This window comes from Syngnathoides biaculeatus, chromosome 9, assembly GCF_019802595.1.
Source record: "Syngnathoides biaculeatus isolate LvHL_M chromosome 9, ASM1980259v1, whole genome shotgun sequence".
Taxonomy (NCBI): domain Eukaryota; kingdom Metazoa; phylum Chordata; class Actinopteri; order Syngnathiformes; family Syngnathidae; genus Syngnathoides; species Syngnathoides biaculeatus.
In genome coordinates this window covers 6,801,018-6,820,015 of record NC_084648.1, presented here as the reverse complement: position 1 = coordinate 6,820,015, position 18,998 = coordinate 6,801,018, and the positions used below count along the sequence as shown (strand labels likewise).

At 43.2% G+C, this 18,998-nt stretch overlaps 1 protein-coding gene across 4 annotated transcripts in view; it reads right to left on the bottom strand.

Annotated features, from left to right (window-relative positions):
- Positions 1-18,998, bottom strand: part of LOC133506125 (high affinity choline transporter 1-like) — a 29,763-nt gene that overhangs the window by 5,525 nt on the left and 5,240 nt on the right. Inside the window, exons 1-5 of one of the 4 annotated variants that reach the window (XM_061829924.1) lie at positions 16,113-16,509; positions 10,328-10,548; positions 10,130-10,243; positions 6,851-7,006; positions 3,127-3,275 (exon numbers count right to left, since the gene is read on the bottom strand). In XM_061829924.1, coding sequence (XP_061685908.1) covers positions 3,127-3,275; positions 6,851-7,006; positions 10,130-10,243; positions 10,328-10,511 — 603 coding nt within the window. In that variant the 5' untranslated portion in view covers positions 10,512-10,548; positions 16,113-16,509. The other 3 variants (XM_061829926.1, XM_061829927.1, XM_061829928.1) reach the window with 3 other exon arrangements.

The following is an 18,998-nucleotide window of genomic DNA, read 5'->3' as shown; positions in this document are numbered from 1 at the left end:
GAACTTCCATGACAGAAGCTAAATATAGCCCGCGGCGGGATTCGTCAATCAGCTCCTCTTACGATGATGAAGACCTTTTCAGCTCAAACATTATTTAGGCTAATTAATCATGTGGGGCGTATGCGCAAGACTGCTACGGTGGCAACAAATAGAAAATAAGAGCTACTCTGGCAGCTGTTCCTAGATGGCGACGTTGTTAGCCATTAGCTCATCGGGAGTTAAAGTAGGTTACCAGCCGGCGTAGCCCGGTTCCTCAACCACAAATTGCAGTTACAATTACTTTTTATCACTAAAATTTCCTCCCATTATCTTATTTTGACTGTTGTGATTATTTATATTTGCAAGTATTAGGGAACTAAAGAAAAAATAATAATCACAATTGAAGAAAAAAAAAAAGACGGAATGTTACATTGTTCGGTTCAGTAATTCTATCCGCTGTAAAATTCTACACCATATTACTCTTGTACTTTTTTTTTGTTCAAATACTCCATTGTAGACGGTGGTGATCATCAACAACTGCTGGGAGGAACAACGGCGGCCTCGATTATTCTGCTCGTCTGCATATATTGCGTGACTGAGCGAAAGCAAGCGTATGGAGCCCACCAAACCCAACTTTTCCAACCATGCCGGGCTGAGTAAGGGGGACCACTAAGCGCTCACATCCATAAAAAAGTCCAGATGGGGGATGTGAAATGCGCACTCTATAGTTTAATGGAGTGTGAGTACTTCCTAATCGTTTGGTGATGCATAAATGTTTCACATATGCTTCACATTTCAGTCTCTCATAAACGCTTGAGTCATGATAGGATACTCGTGCGCTGTTAAATTATGGGTGGGTTGGAGCATATTGCGGCTGACTTTGGGAGAAACTTAAGGATATGACGGGAAAAAGGGAGATGCAGAAGAATTTAGCATTGCAGAAGAGGAAGGTAGCCAGTGAAGAAGCTATAAAGCTATGAAATAAAAATAGAGCCAAAGAAGTTTTTTGGTCACACAGAAATCCACAAGAGTTACTGTATAAACAAATATGAGTAGTTTTAACTAAATCATGACATGATATTTGAATTATGAAAGGCATTTTTTACAAAAAAAGTGAAAATAAAACAATGTTAATCCAGCGGGGATCAAACTCGGGCTTGCAAAATCATGAACAGCCACTGCTAATTCCAAAGGCTCTAAAAACTCAGCAATGCAGTCATAGTAGCTAAAGTGGCCGGAGGGAGGCCATCTTTGCTCCTTGAACCGGCCAAAAAGCAAGGCTTGCGTTCTCAGCGCGGGCAATAATTTAATATGACGTCTTACCTTCAGAATTACTATGAAACCGTCTGTCCTCGAATAAATAGTTATTCCACTCTCTGAGTCAGCTATTTTCAACAGCTGCCAATTTGCAGACTGGCTGGCGTGAGAATGGAGCCGGAAATGACTTGGGCTGACCTGGCTTCCATTCATGGGTGTGGCGACTTTTAACATTACAAGCGAACGGAGTGCTGGAAATTGCCATTATCTTTCTTATTGTACATGACCCCATTAAACATTTCATTTTGTTTTCCATATCCCACAAGGGTGACGGGTGTGCTGTAACCCATCACATCTAACTCTGGGCGAGAAGCAGGACACACCCTGTCAGCTATTTTTCAGGGGAGATACAAACAAACAACCATTCACACTCACATTCCCACCAACAGGTAATTTAGAGTCTTCAATTAACCTACTGTGCACGTCTTTGGCATGTGGGAGGAACCCTGAGTACCTGTGGAAAACTCCACAGGCAGGGCTGGGATTTGAACCATCGTCCTCAGAACTATGAGGCAGATGTGCTCATCAGTCGGCAACTGTTCCTCCACTGCACATGCTACACATTTAATGTGTTACAGCAGGGGTGCTCAATGCGTCGATCGCGGTAACGGTGCGCCCCCCCCCCCAAAAAAAAAAACATCAGCCAATGTTCACGTGCGTGCACAATTGTGCACCGCTGATGCAGTCACTTCGCAGATATTCTGCGTTGCGCGCAAAAAAACAAAAAAATCCATTGCGAATTGAAAGTATAACATACAGCTATTCCGTTTGTGGCATTTTGCAACGTGATTCAATGACTGAAGGATGACTGGTTGTTACATCCAATGGCACAATTCACATAAGTACTGTAAAAAAATATGAAAAGAATAAGCCGCTAGTTTCTTTTAGGCAACACAAGGAACTTTCTCTAACAACGACCGCTGCTCCGGCCCACTCTCTTTTCCTATTTTACCTTACAGCCCCCCCACACCACCACCACGCTTTTTAGACGTACACTCATAATTACAAATGTTACAGTACTTACGCAGCCCATCAATGTGTTTTAAAATGACAGCGTCCACCACCGCTGCTTTGGTTAGCAACACAGTCTGGCCAACGTAGAGCAAAGACGAGCTAGATATGCTGCTTATGTTTACTTTCGATATTAATGGAGAAAGTTACAAAAAGAAATGCTGTTGTTTTTACATGCAATGACTGTCGGAGTATGTGAATAATTGAAGAAAAAGTGGTTAAACTGGATGAGATTTTCTCTTTTCCGAGTGGGAAAGGTTTGGTGTGTCATTTTAAAATTCAACCTTGGCACAGCCTGATCCAGGATGAAAGCACAGACAATAAAATGCGCATAAAGATAATTCAGTATTTTAAATGTAGGAGGCAACATAACATTAACCTTAAAACGGTTTGGATTCATCATCATCACCATCATCCCCACCCCCGTCGTCGGTAGCTCGCGAGAGGCTGGCTGCTTGAAAAGTAGATCTCGGGGTAAAAAAAAACTCTGGGCACCCCTGTGTTATAATAATGGCAAATGTCCCCCTAAACTGAAAGTGATGTCATGAGACAACCAGATATAAAAACTCATTTGGCTCACTTCATCCTGCTCATACAAAAATAAAGATACACATCATTTGTAATCATTTAAAATAATATCCTCTCTAATTTTATTTACTTTTGTATTTTTCAATGTGAGTGAAAAATGTGTGTAAATGAAAGGTTTAATCCAGCAAGTCTTCTCTGAACTGGGCTTCTTTTCTGATAATGCTCAGCAGGCAAACAAAGAAAAAGTTCTCGAACTTAGCGACTGCAAGACAATGAACAGATGCTCCGTACCAGGCTGATGAAGATGAGGATGAGCTGGATCACATCTGTATAAGCCACAGAGTAAAGCCCTCCCAAGAGCGTGTAGATAATGGCAACCACGGCGGAGATGATAATGGAATAGGCGTAAGAGAGGTCCAGGATCACAGCCATAGTTCCACCTGGAACAAAACAGCATAGTGATGAGCGCCGGAGGACGGATGAGGCGACGCTTGCAACATTCATTTATCACTGGAGACACATGCAACATATTTTTATTTTTTTTGACGGGTTTAAGTTATCATCTCCTCAACCTCTCTTTTGTTTTTAGATCGCTTCTTTCACACGACACACAGACAACACAACACATACAGTACATGCATCCACTTTTAACGAGCCATGTAATTGCATGTATTTTTTGGTCTTGTTATTTAATTCATATGCTGAGTAAAAAAACTACAACCATGTATTACAACTGCATAACGTAGCATTGCCTTACTAGTCATTTAGGTCAATAATGTTACAAGTGGGCAGAGAAAGTTTTGTATTAAAGATCTTTAAAATAAATCCTAAAGCAGCAAGCAGACATAAAGCAATAATATTAAAAACAACCATAAGAACAGAAGCAGCCTATTGATTGTGACTCCAAAACCCTTCATAATAGAAACTGATCATTACAGATTCAAAATAATAGTTGAAAAAAAAAACCAAAAACAGACAAACATAGGCTTGTTCAAGTAATGAAACAACTGAAACTGTAAAGAATGAGTGAATGCAAATAAGTGAATAAGAAAAAAAAAAAAGACATCTTGTTACTCAAACAAGGCAAGCAAAACGTCACTACCTTTACTGTCTCTTCTCCCACATTGCCAGGGTCCCCCCAGCCGTAGCCTGCAGCCACACCACAACAATGCCCTTAAACAGAGAAGTGTCAGATCTGCACCATCTATCGGCACTTAGCACCCTCTGACCTACTGAGCCCACCCCGGACTGAGCCCAGCACACTTTTTGACAAACCACTTTCCCGCTTCTTTGGATTGAATGGTCGCTTGACTGCTACAGTTTGGCTCGTTCACTCTTCTTTTCCACGCCCACCCTTCCCACTGAATGCATTAGTCATATTAGTCCATTAGTCTTTATGCACCTGCACAAGCCCTTACCTATGAACCTTTACATAACTTGGACTGCAGTCAATGGTTTGTTCACACTTGGCACCAAAATGCCAAAATGTGCGACGTGAGCTCAGTGTAATGGTTTTAAAGCACGAGACATTCACGTGTGCTGAGTGACATAAAATGAAACTCTGGGTGACCGATCTCCCCAACGCCGCAGGGACCTCTATTTGCTTTGAAAAAAAAAAAAAACAAACAAACAAAAAACATTTCCTCTTTCACTCCAAGTATTCGTACTGCACAAATGAAGCAAGCCTATTGTGAGTGTACTGATGTTTTGGGGACAAAAGATAAACCTGATAAGGAGAAAGCGGTCTCCTTACAGGGCACTAATGTACTGCTGGATGCCAATAAATGGATCAAATGGCCCCAATAATATTTCTAGATGCCTTTAAGAGAAGACTAATGAAAAAAAAGTTGTGTTTGTTTTCCCTGAAACAGTACTTTTTATTTCAATGAATCTGCGTGGCCTCGCTATATTTGACCTAACTATGCATGCCAAGATGACGCCGTGCAATACTTTTTTTAAATTACTAATAATCATAGCTAGTTCTTGAATTTAGATCCAGGAAGAAAAGCGAGGTCCTATTCCGATACCAGCTGTGGACTCAATCACTTTGGATCCTCAGTTTCTTATTTTACTTGAGCTGCGGTCGTCCATGACATAACATTGGCTGCATCGTAATGCGTTCCTCGCTTTCCGATTTTAGGGGCATATCTATTATCTCGTGCGTTGAGCTGTGGCCTTCCCCGCGCACTAAATTTAGCAAAAGGCGGAATGACAATCGGGGGGCCTTTTTGGCTCCATGTGCTGCATTAGGGTAGGCCACAGAAAAAGGGCTATTCAAATACCTCATGTTTTTTGTTTTAATATCCTGTGCCTAGCCAGATACACGACTGACTGAGTGAAGAAACACATGTACACATGCATGCACACACAAACATACACTACTTTCTACACAATTATCTGCCCTGTACCCATTTCCTTTCCTGCAAAAATGTGACCGTGGCAGTGTACTGTTGATACTAGATGAGCCCTGACAGGATGTAAAGTCTGCCTTATTGTAAAGTTCTATCCCACACTAAATTGTAATATAAAAAGCAGACCAATGATGCCGAGTGTATAGAACAGATTCAGTAAAGTTTACAGTACCCTAAGCCAAAAGCTGAGCATACTGCCTAGTCTAGAGCACTTTGTATGCAACTGCTTTTGTCTGTGTGTGTGCAACTGTGTATCAAGCTACGTTCAAATTTGGGATGCACAGCAGGTCCTCCAAATGTCAGGGGGTTTAACTGAGGAGTGAAGGGTCCAACCAGAGGCGAAATTGGTTGAACTGGTTTGGACAAAAATGGGCTCATGTGGCGTGTCGGCACGGTCAACAGAGCTACCATGGTGACTCAAAGACAGATTTCACATGTACAAACATTATACAAACACACACAAGTACACGCACACATACAGATACACACGACAGTATGCAAAGGCATGGATCATTTGACTCGACAGCAACAACCTGGTTTGAATAATTGATCACCTTTCACAATCAACAGGCTGCTCGATGTTTAACCCGCTTTTGCAAATACCACTGGAAAAGAAGACAGCATTAAAACACACACACAAAAACATGACGTACACCCACACCCACACCCTCACACACACACACACCCTCACACACACACACACACACACACACAGACACACACACACACACACACACAAAAGCACATGGGCACTGCAGTTTTCACTTTCATCCACCATAATCCTCACATAAACAAACACTGCAACATACAGGATAAAGAAATAACAGGAGGAATCACAGTGCAAAACATTATGGCTTATAATGAAAAATGTAACAACAAATTTAAAAGACATTGTAAAAATCTCATCAATGCAAGTGAAGTCATACTGGACGGCAGGTTAACGTGCGAGCATAAATGCAAGTACTCATGATTTAGTCCTGGGCGCATAGTTTCAACGAGTTCAGAAATAAACACTTCAGCCTCCATGCACATTTGAGTACCACTACATCACTGGTATGGCTTTAGCCATCCATCCATTCTCGGAACGCTTATCCTCACTATGGTCGTGGTTTCCTGGAGCCTGTCCCAGCTGAATCTAACCGAGAGGGCGGGTACATCCTGAACTGGTCGCCAACCAATCGCGAGGGCACATATAGAAAAAAAACAATCTTTCCCAATCACGCCTATGGACAATTTTCTGTCTTCAATCAACCTACCGTGCATGTTTGTTAGAGGGAACTGGAGTAATCGGAGAAAACCCACACGGGCACGGGGAGAATATACAACTCACGTAACACAGAAAGGCAGGAGCTCGGTTTGGAACCCATGCCCTCTGAACTCTGACGTGGAGGTACTAACCAGTTGCCCACGGTCCTGCCTTGGGATTGCCGAATTTAAAAAAAAAAAATGCTATCCTTGAGGACTTTAGCTCATTCTTTGTTTACTACACTGACAATAATCATCTAGTTGTTTTTGTCCAAGTGTAGCAGTCATTGTGTGCCTAGATTTGTTGACGCATGCAAGGATAGTTGTGCCAGGTAGTTCTGCATTATGAAGGAACTCACCCAGGCTGACAAGTGTGCGTGACACCCACAACACATCAGCGATCAGTGCGGGAAGGATCAGAGCATTGCTCAGGAAGTTGCCATACTTCTTCTGGAAGGGGTCCATCATTGTCACATACTTGTTCTCTCTCATGGGCTTTGCAAAGAAAAAGCCACCTGGACCATAAAAGAAAGCATAAAGATGTTAGATGACACAGAAGCCAAAACATTTTTGTTCTATCAATGAAATACAGAAGCATAGGACGGCAAGTGAGGGTTCGGGAAAATGTTGACATTGTACATGGAGAACTGGGATGGGCAACGGGCAGTCCGAGGGCCACGTGAGTGGCCACTTGATTCATTTTTTAAAATTATGAAAATGCTTCCTCTTCCTACACTATACTTACAGTTTTAAAGGGGAAATGCAGTGCTTTGCATGAAGAGTGTATCCGATAGGTCATGTAATATGTAACCTATTTTGACAATGTGATCCAAATCCTCTCCCACTTAATAGTTTTTTTATCGACAATTGGGAATTTTCAGGGGCGCTGCCATATTCGCGAGTCACATGACCTATGTCCACGGATGTGACGTGTACCGTGCGGCAACAAACGATTGATTACATGGGACACCATTTATGCCCTGCCCTGATTTCTCTAATTTATCCTCGTCTGACGAAGAAATAGCAGTATCGGTTGATTGGGAATACTTCTATACAGATTTGAACCTGTGGCTCTAAATGTTGAATATTCGGATGTTCTCTGGAGAGAATGACGCCGAGTCTGACTACTCGGAGGCCTGCGTGTGGGACACAAGTGCCTAACAAAGGCCCCCGGAGCTCTGGGCCGGCAGCGCGGATGGTTCTTCAGACGGGAATGACACGGAGGCTGACGAGAGAGCTCCGGCGGCGGGCTGCGAACCGAGCTTCCAGGCGGCGGAGGCTGTTAGCCCCGGATGCCGAAGCTAGGCTAAAGGCCTCCGCCGCCACCGAAGCTCGGCTTCCAGCCTCCCCAGACGCTGAAGCTCGGCTCGCGGCCTACCGCTGGAGCTCGTGGCTCGCCTCCGGCATTTGCAATGCCGGTAAGTCGCTCAAGGAAATGAAAACTGTTCCGTCAGGTTTAAGAACAAAAATTGATTGCTTAATCGCCAGGAAAAGCTCACTAGCTTAGCCTGCTCGGTCATTTGGTAATGTGACCCTTTGCTTGGCATTTGACAGAATTGACTGTGATATGAGTGTCACGCACAAAAGTCAGCTGCGGTTTTGTTACGAGTGCAACGCAAACAAATATTACAAACATGCAACATAAATTTAACCCGACAGCCAATAAAAATATGCATTCAATATACTGTAGGTCACATAGGCACACTTTAAGAACGATGCTTAACACGCTTATTATGGAACTGAAGAGGAGCCAATTGCAACAACGGTACACCAATTTTTTTTTTTCTCAGAAGAAGAACCGTTTGACATTTTATTTTAAAGTGCATTACGAGTGCTGTCCTCCACAAACTTGGGCATATCTCACGCCATTAATTTTCTTTCCCATTAGTGCAGAGCATCATACCTGACAGGTGAGTGAATCGACCCATTAATTTGAGGATTTTGAATGACACACAGCATTCAAATCTTTTGAGTGAGTTGATTTTGGTGAGCGAGGTACAAAAGTAATTGTAGCATTTAGTGTTGGTTTGCTGTCCAGTTTTGTGCCATCTTTGAATGGTCATGTTTTTATGAAAAGCAGAATTTTACAGCAGGGGATAGAGCGGGGGAATTCACGATATCTCAATTCCGTATGTTTATTTTGTTATTTGCTTCAAACCCATGAAGAAGCGTCTCTTATACAGTGACTCATATTTGAAAAATGTACGGGTATGGTCAGTTATTCCCGCAGATATAAAGTGGCGGGTGTGTGTTCGGTTTGTAATTATGAGCGTACCCCTTTAAGAGCGGAGGGGGGGCGGTGTCAGGTAAACTAGGAAGTAGAAGTAGAAGTAGGCTGAGCGGCAGCTCTTTGTTAGAGAAGGTGTGCTTCCGTGCGCTGGATTGGTTTTCATGTGCACTGAGTGTGTGCGACAAGTGCGCAATTGCGCAGTGGCGCAGCTTAAAGGGAACATTGGTCAAGACTACACAAAATAAGCGACCTCTTTCAATATCTATGTATTTCTACTCGTAAGAAATTTTACGCCTGTGATTTTTCGTGCTCGACTGTGGAGATTTGCGAGTGCGATGGCGTGCTCGTCAAACCAGTGACTGATTATACATGCATTTGAAGGTACACCATATGATGATAATTTTATGTACATTTGTTCAATAAAAAAAACAGCTAAACTGTAATGCAGTTATTTTGTCCATATTTAAAATGAGATTGTTGTCACGCATCTGGTTCAGAAGTGGATGGCACTTTGTAGCCCACTTCTAGTGTTGACATATGTTTTTGACCCCCGAGGTCCTTGATGTTGCTCACCCATGATGTAGGCATTAAGGAAACGAGTGTCGTGGCGAGATAAAATGCTATCAGCTGAAAACAAAGCTGGGTACGTTAAAAGTTCCTAATTCCTCATAGCGCTCACACTATGCTGACCATTGTGACATTGGCCTAGCGTGCTGGCCGTGTCACCTGTTGCAAATGTTTACGCGTGTGTGTAACCCTCAGCGTTTAGAGGTCTCTTTGGTACAAGTCATCACTTTGCACCTGTTGCCTCATATTACCACCCTAAACTGATTTCTCGTGGTCCTATTTTTAATACAGCAACACTTTTATTGGTTTGTGCAGTCAAATAGCCAAATGGTGGAGAGATTGAGGCTCCGTCCGTGGTCAAAAACAGTTTTATCTGTACAAATAACAAAACTTGACTTTGGAATCAAACGGATGCACTTGCTTTTAACCAAGTTATTTTTTTTTTCAAACACAGTATGAGATTATTTATGTAGATTTGTTGTTTTTATCCGATTGCAAAATGTGAAATGATGACAAATTCTCAAGAGGCCAACTTGACATGAGAATCCCACCCCCTTAAAAAAAATAAAAATCTTGCAGATCAAAATACATTTGCATAGGGCCAATGTAGAAGTTACATAATGGACAGCAGGACATGTCCACATCTAATTTTGTCAGTATCTAATTTTATTGGCATTTCCTGCTGCTTGCTGGTGTCAATTCCAAGGCCTTCGCATTTGTGTACAACACCGGGAGCTATCATTTGGCCTGGTTAGTAATCAGGAGGCATTGGTCAGAAAAATGGCAAATCTGAGTTTTTTTAATTCTTGGCTCCAGCCTTTGTGTAAGGAGTCGTACTCACCCAAGAAGAATGTAACGACATAAGGCACCGGCATGAGAGCCCACACTGCTCCTAATGTCGGGTTGTATGTGGCTTCAGCGATACCCAGGATAAAACCTCCTCCTACCCATGTTGCTGCAAAGACAGTTTGATTATTATTTTTAAAAACACCATTCAGTTATTTGCTTTCTTTACCCTGACAGACAAGCAACTTTTTACCTGTAAGCGTGAAGACGCCCACGAGCAAGTTGATGTTCCGTCCAGCCAGTAGTGTGATCTCCATTCCGTCTGCTTGGCACTTTTTCTCTTCTTTCCTGGAGCGCATGGAAGCCCAAATGCCTGTTCCCAGGATCAGCAGGTAGAAGACTGCCATCACCACCAACCCCGCCACGTTCAACGTCATGGTTGCTGTCTTTTTGTTCAACAGGAAACGTGTATATCTACCCAAAAAGAAAGGAAAAAAAGACAGATTGCAGATGCGTAGATACAAAGAAAATGTAAAAGATGTCAAAATATTTCTAAGCAAAAAAAAAAAAAAATACCGTCAAATGTGGTGTTTAGCTAAGATAGTCGACGATTTTTAAAAATATTAAGATGGAAAACAGTGTCAATGAAAACGTGAGCACACGAGGGACGATGAAAGTGGAAGAGAAACTGCAGGTCTTCTTTGAAACAGCGGAAGGAGATGCAATCAGGAAGAGACAACGAGCAGCAGCATTGTCATGAAATGGCTCTGCATACATGGTGGACGCGAGGATCGAGTAAGGTGAAGTCGGGGTTAATGTGGGGATGTAAAAAAAAAAAAAAAATTTGTAGTCATTGGGCAAACAATGCGAAATAAATTAGGTGAAGGGGGTCTGTCATTGTCTGTGGCTGTACTTAAAAAAATGGTAGAGAGCTGTGGTTCCCCTCTTCAGTGGTTTGATGGCCCATGTTTTGAACCCAAAAACACAGAACGAATGACATATGAGTACATTAGATGGGTACATGTACAATATTGATGACTGTTGTATCCATCTGTTACAGAGATCCAAAATAACTTCTGTGTTCCATCAGAATGAGCTCTTGGAGAACATGTTTTTCAAAATTCTACATTACAAATAAAGTCAAATCTATTATTTTTACGGAGGAAAAACAAGACGTGCCTTATGTGCAGGAAAAAAAACTGAAATGATAAGAAACTTGTCGCGGGACTCTCACACACACACACACACACACAATTATAGTGAAAGCCCTAACTCAGCTGGCAGAAGAATGGATGGACATTCACTTGAGAATGGGTATAGGGGGAAAAAGGGAAATGTTTGTCAAGGGAAGGGACTGAAAAACAAGCCAAAATCAGTGTGTTTCTGTGTGTGTGTGTGTGTGTGTGTGTGTGTTAATGTGGAGGCATGGAAGGAATGGATGAGGGGCTGGGACAGTTGCCAAAGTCAACAAATGCATAAAAAACTCACTCATGTGTCCCGTCTGATCTACAAGCGTGTATGTGTGCGCGCTCTACTGTACAGCTTGTATCACAGAGCTTAAAATGGTACGTGTGTGTTCATTTCATAAAGTAAGAGTTACTGCACTGTGTTTACAGGGGACAAAAATAAGAAAATGTTTTCATAGCACCACTAACATCCATCCGTTTTCTTTGCCGCTTATCCTCACGAGGGTCGCGGGGAGCACCTGAGCCCATCCCAGCTGTCAACTGGCAGGAGGCGGGGTACACCCTGAACTGGTTGCCAGCCAATCACAGGGGACATGGAGACAAACAGCTGCACTCACAATCACACCTAGGCGCAATTTAGAGTGTCCAATTAATGTTGCATGTTTTTGGGATGTGAGAAGAAACCGGAGTGCCCGGAGAAAACCCACACAGGCACGGGGAGAACATGCAAGCTCCACTCAGGTGGGTCTGGGATTGAACCCGGGACCTCAGAACTGTGAGGCCAACGCTTTAACCATCTGGTCCACCGTGCCGCCCCACCACCAACATCTTTTGAAAAATTTCAGTTGAAGTGTTCGCACAAACACATTTGAGACACATTAAAAGATTTACTGTGTGCTGCACAATTGATGGTATGCTTGTTATGCCACTTTTAAAATGTAACTGAATAAAGCACAGCAAAAACAATTCATGTCTGCATGTTATTTATGTGTAGGCGAAGAAATATTTAAAATGCAGCCCGCAGCAATTGACATGATCACCGTTTCTCCCGTTTGAATAATGTAAATCTGATGAATATTTACTCATATGAGGTACTTGCACATTTGGGTCAAGATTTTTACGAGCTGTCCATCCATCTATAATCTGAGCCGCCTATCCTCACAAGGCTCTCGGGAGTGCTGGAGAAATCCCAGTTGTCTACGTGCAGGAGAAGGGGTACACCCTGGGATTTGAAGACCAGTCCTCAGAACTGTGAGGCAGACGCTCTAACCAGTTGTTCACTGTGCCACTGAGTTCGAGTGTTGAGGCTTAATATTGAAAATAACATTACTTCTGGTGCTTTCCTGCATTTAAAGAAGTGTCATTGTGTTGTTTGCATATGGTTATGCAGTTTGAGAGCGTTCTTCTTTGTATGTATGCAAGATATTTCACATCGGAGTGAGGCCTGGATTCCTTCATGAGGTTTGGACCTATTTTGAAGTTGAGGGCAAGGGGGACTCCACTTGTACGTCTCCCTCGCTGCACACTCCACACGCAGCAGGACCCTGCCAGCGATTGTGCATCATCTGCCATTTCTCACTCAGACGGGATATACAGTACAGCGCTCATGTTACGCTCTTCTTGAAATACGGCACTTAAAAGGTATTGCCCCAAGTATTTCATTTGCCAACCTTTAGGCTGTGTTGACTTTCAAGTCTGGATTCAATAGAGGTTGAATAAGACCAATATTGGCATACTATAGAGAATCGTGAAAATGTCTGAAATGATGCCAAGTTATTATTTAACCAATATGCGCTGGAGACAACTTTCCACCCAAGCCGCAAAACTCGGGTCAACGACCTAAAAAAGAAGGTATGCACTTTCGCCATTAATCATGCCTCTTGACAGTATAATTCCTAAGCCCATGTGAATTCTCTCTGTGGTGTACTATCACGCATAAACTACTGCAAATAAAATCGGACTGGTTCGAAATATGGACGCACAGAAGCTGTTGGCAGATGAGGTTCGGACTGCCTCTCAGAAACAATTGGAAATGGTTTCCAAGTGCCCCACTGACATGAATGCCAAGGTCTTAGTGTTACCGCGTGTTGCTGCAGTACCTGGCGCTATTTGTTTGTCAGGATTGTACTATAAAATATAGATTTTAATGATTTCATTTGGTCTTATTTGACATGATTGTTGAAGAAACACATCAGCTGTCAAAGGGAACCCTGGGTGTCACATGGTTGACCTATTGGCTGTCAAATTCCTTCCTCACATTTTTTCAAAGATATGATGAACAAGTTTGAACGAAAAGTAAAAGTAAACCAAAGCAAAAAAAAAAAAAAAAAAAAAAAAAAAGTAAACTAGCCACAAAATTACACCAAAGAAGCATTTTTAAGTCAGAGCTGGTAAGACAGCAGGAAGTAAAACATTCATTATTCACTTTCACTGGAATTCATACAATAACCGTTTACCACTTATGGATGCGCATGTGTCACATGTATGCTCCACCATGTACATAGACAAATAACACTTAACTGTACTACCTATGTAGCTACAACTTGTGCTCACATATTCTGACCCCAAATTGTGGGTTGGCTCTTCTCTGTCGCTATCAGACCAGCATACACAGTACAGTAACGTTGTCTCACGTGTTCCAGACTAATGTAAAGTTACGTTGAGGCACCGCTAATCTGCTCCTGCACGTCTGCGCCCACATCATCAAGATGATAATTTGTAAACAGCACAGGATAGCTGGCCACACCAAAGTCAGCTGACTGTACCCCTACACCATCTGTGACTGGGAGTCAACTCAACTGCCAGTAAAGAATGTATGTCGCAATGCGTGATGCACATGGTCAAACCTGCGGCCATCTTCAATTCTGTTTGCTCTGCTTGAGTCATTTGACAAATTTTTATCTACTATATATGATTAAAATAATTCGAATATCACAATCAAAATTTGAGCCGAAGTTCAGGAGTCATCTTTTTGATACATTGGTACAGAGCAGACTAAACACTAATCTCGTTAAAACAGGTTTCACAGTGAAACCAAGCCACCTGATACTATAGATAATGTAAACATGAGAGTAGTTAGCATTGGCATCTGCCACAGAGACCAGAAGTTGCGGTTCCCCTAGTTTGGTGAATTTGTTACCAAGAAAAAAAAAAAAAAAAAATCACCAAGTTTTCTGATGAAAAACACATTATTACAGTAAACTGTCACATTATGGTGCTACCCTAACCCTGTTCCTATGAGTGATTGTTTAAAGTTATAGCTGCCAAGATAACATCAGTGAATTGCTTATGCAACACAACTCTCCATAACTTCTCAAGCTTGAGAACAAAGCAGAAAGTGAACAACCGAGAACCCATTGTCCTACAGGTTCCTGCAAACTATGTACACCCTCTTGTCAAGACGAATCTAACTATAAAGTCTCCAAAATAGCAACACGCTAAGCTCCTTCACACAACCAGCCAGGGACTAAAAGGATTCAGCCACTTTTCCATTGTACTATGTGAAATATTTCACAATTATTGCAGTGCAAAAGTTATCCACCAGGTGAAGATCACACCTTAGATATAACGGGGTTCTGCGTTAGGTTGAAATAGAGGGGAAAAAGAAAGTGAGTGCTCAAGGCTTTGGCTCATCTTAAATAGTGTATAGCCTCTGTCAATTTCCCCAGAGCAGCAGCAATTGGACATGTAAGATTGGTGACAGGCCACAACATATTTGGCTTCACCTAGTGACATTTGAAGTTGTTGCATCAGAGGGTTTGTGGCAACCTTCGGCAATATTTGGCTGAAGAACAGCTGGCACAGCATTTATTTATTGCCAATGTAACTCAAGTTATCTTTGGACACGAGGACGCCGTCTGTCTAAAAAAGCCGCGTCCTCTGATACAGGTGCAGAAGTGTGACTTGGCAAAGCCCAGCCACGACTTTCTATGAATACCTTCCTCCCTAGCCACACACGTCTCCATTTCCCTGCCTCTCAGTACTTTTCCGCTGCTGCTCGCCACTTCTCCATCCCCACGTTTGCAAGCCTCTGGAGAGGTTATCCATTGCTATACCGACAAAAGATAAACATTCGGTTTCACCTATAATCCAAAACATATCAAACCAGGAAAAAGCATTAAAAAAAACTGCTTTCTGTTCAAAGGTTTTCCTTAACCATTCTCTTTCGTGGAAATACACGAGGGCCTGTACGTACAAGGACTGAAAAATACTACTCTCGTGCATCCTTCATCTTTACTGATTTGATGACTATTTCTTTGGGATGCCTCCAGCCCAAGACATCTTGATTCTGAACTTGAGAAGCTGGTTTGGAAATGAGACAGCTGTTATGTTGGCATGACAATTACTGTTGGGTTTGTGGTTCACCAGCACTCAATATAAAAATATAGCCTACACTTGTGAGAAACCTATATATAAAAAAAAGTACCAGTCACATCAAATTTCTAATCCTTTTGGGAAATGGTAGAGGTTGGATCAATACACTGAAATCTGTAACAGCTTTATCCAATGATGTGTGTTTTATGAAAAATGACCCTCCAAGCCCATCCAACAGTTTCCCCCACAGTCTAAAACACGACAGCCCCCCCCCCCTTCCGAGGTGCAGTGGAAAATGAATCACAATCACTGCGAGACAGAATTAACAAAACTGAGACAAAGTGCACACCGTAAGGAAGGCCGCAAAAGTCACTGTGAATTCAACAGTATCACTGAAGGCTATTTAGAGCAGAGGTATGTGTGCTGCCATACCATAAAGTACAGTGCACGCATGCAAACACGGAACAATGGAAATGAAAGCAAAATGGAAACTAATATGTCATTGAATTTTTTTTTTTAATAAAATAAGATACGAACCCAAAGCGGTGTCGCCCAGGACGTCTCAAGCCTTTGTGATGGACGGATGGAAGAGAGAGATGCTATTCTTGCAGGTCACAGAAGACAACAGATGATTGAGTCCGTCTCCCCCCCCAAACAAAGGAAAACACGAAACAAAAAAAAAACCCAAAAACGTGCGTACAACTGGGCTGGTGTCACTCACTCCTCAGAAAGAACACAAAGATATGAAAAACAATAATTATATGTATTTAACTTAATGTTGAATTCAGTGATATTTTCTAAAAAAAAAATTAAAAAAAACACACAAAAAAAAACCCCAACTAAATAAAATAAAAATGCTGATGATTTAGGAGTTGAGGGTCACTCATGAGGACTCAACGAGGGAGGTTGGAACTCTGTGGAGGCGGCATCTAGCATTTCTTTTAAAGCTCTCCAGGGGCGTGACCAAGCAGCCAAGTGAAGGAGAGGACGGGGGGGCGGGCGACCACTCCGACCTGATTGGTGACTGCTCCGAAGCCCCCGTCTAACAGCCAATTAGCTGCGCGCACAATGCACCCTGAGGCCCGGCCCACGTGCAACGGCGATCGAGTGCACGGAGATGACTTGATTGTGGCGTGTCGCTATTGCACCTCGAGCTGCTCGCGATCAGCTCATTAGCCCTCTAGTCTGCTTCACGCACTTGCGGTCCGAGCCGCCCCACGGACTCGCACTCCAGCCCCGACGTGAACGACTCCGCTCAATGTCTCACCCACCTGTTGGGTTTCACAGTGAGCGAACAGCCAAAGCCTGACAAGTCCCACCAAGATCCACAAAACACGGGAGGAAAAAAAAAAAAAAAAAACAAAGCAACTTTTGCTCTCCCATACGGCGCACAGCTTTGTTGCCCCCTTTCAGTAGGACCGCTGTGCGCCTTGTGGATGTGGGTTCCTCCTTGCTCAAGACTTCCACAAAGCCCTCCTTGTTTCTGTCCATATGGTGTTGTGCGTTTACTCTGGGGTGAAACCTTGCTTCACTCTCTCCCCTTTCACTTTTAAATGAACTACTGTACTTCATTTAAGAGGGGAAATCCACTGGTTTGCATGAACAGTGGCTCCAATCGGTCACGTAATATGTCCCCTATTTTAACAATGTGATGTTAAATCCTCTCTCGTTTAATAGTGTTTTAAGATTTTTATCGACAATTCCGAATTTTCAGGGGCGCTGCCATTTTCACGAGTCACATGGCCTACGTGTGCGGATGTGGCGTGTACCGTGCCGCAACAAAAGCTAGATTACACGGGACACCATTTATTCCCATTGCTGATTTCTCAGATTTATCCTCATGTGATGAAGAAATAGTAGTATCGGTTGATCGGGATATCGGAGCAACACTTTCATACAGATTTGAACCTGCGGCTGTAATTACTCTTGAATATTCGGATGGTTCTTCGGGCGGAATGACGATGAGTCTGACTACTCGGAGGCCTACGCGTGACATAAGTGCGTAAACAAAGTCCCCCGGGACCTCCGGGCTGGCAGCCGCGGATGGTTCTTCGGACGGGAATGACGCGGAGTCTGACGGGCGAGCTCTGGCGGCAGGCCGCGAGCCGAGCCTTTAGGCGGGGGAGGCCTTTAGCTGAGCTTCGGTGGTGGCGGAGGCATTTAGCCTAGCTTCGGCATCCGGGGCTAACGGCCTCCGCTGCCTGGAAGCTCGGCTTGTGGCCCTTCCACAGCCCGCTTCGATAGCCCCGGATGCCGAAGCTCGGCTAAAGGCCTCCCCGGACGTCGAAGCTCGGCTTGCGGCCCGCCGCCGGAGCTCATGGCCCGCCTTCGGTGGTGGCAGATTCCTCCCTCTTCCCGATCAACCGGCACTGCTATTTCTTCATCAGATGAGGATAAATCTGAGGAATCGGCGCTGGGCGTAAATGGTGTCCCATGTAATCAAGCCTTTGTTGCGGCACGGTACACGTCACATCCGCGCACGTGGGTCATGTGACTCGCGAAAATGACTCGCGAAAATGGCAGCACCCCTTAAAGTTTGCAATTGTCGATAAAAACCTTCTCAAAACACTATTAAATGAGAGAGGATTTAACATCACATTGTCAAAATAGGGGACATATTCCATGACCTATTGGAGCCACTGTTCAAGCAAACCAGTCGAATTCCCCTTTAAATCTTTTACCTCCAGCCTACACAACAGCAATAATCATTGCACCATTAAAAATTTCAATTCACGACATTAGACAACTTTATATACAACACACACACACACACACACACACACACACACACACACCACACACACACACACACACACACACACACACACACATAATCACCAATCCAAAGACTATAAAGCTATGTAAAGCAACCAGTCACATTTCTTAAATAATTTGTCGCTTTTAACTTTGTGGGAACAGTTACGAGGGAAAGCCCTTTTTTTTTTGTCGTTCCAGTGTCAAGGTCATGCTCGGATGAGTTTGGTGTGAAAGAATAGTTTTAGATAGTGGCGACCAACTACAGTATGCACAGTATTTCTTCGATTTATTACTGTTATCATTACTCGCTGTTTGCGCAGCTGAATATGTTTGTACTGCAGCTCCAACAATCACCAACCAACAATATCGTCAAAAGCCGGGTCAATGAATGCAGATGCTAAACACTAACAGAATTCATCTGCGTCATCCGATCAAACTTTAGACAAAAAAATGACAACTGTGAAAGGTAATGTCGGCACCGTCGCGGCACCACAGCTGACTGGGGGCGGAACGCGCTAATGGAAATTTACAAGTTAACAATGTCCTGGCAGGCATTGGGCTGCATTTGATATGTCCTGCGACCTTCAAAAGAACAGACAGCATTGACCGTAAGATACTAAGAAACACAAAAGAAAATAAAGTCACCTGCGGTGTGAAACAAATTGT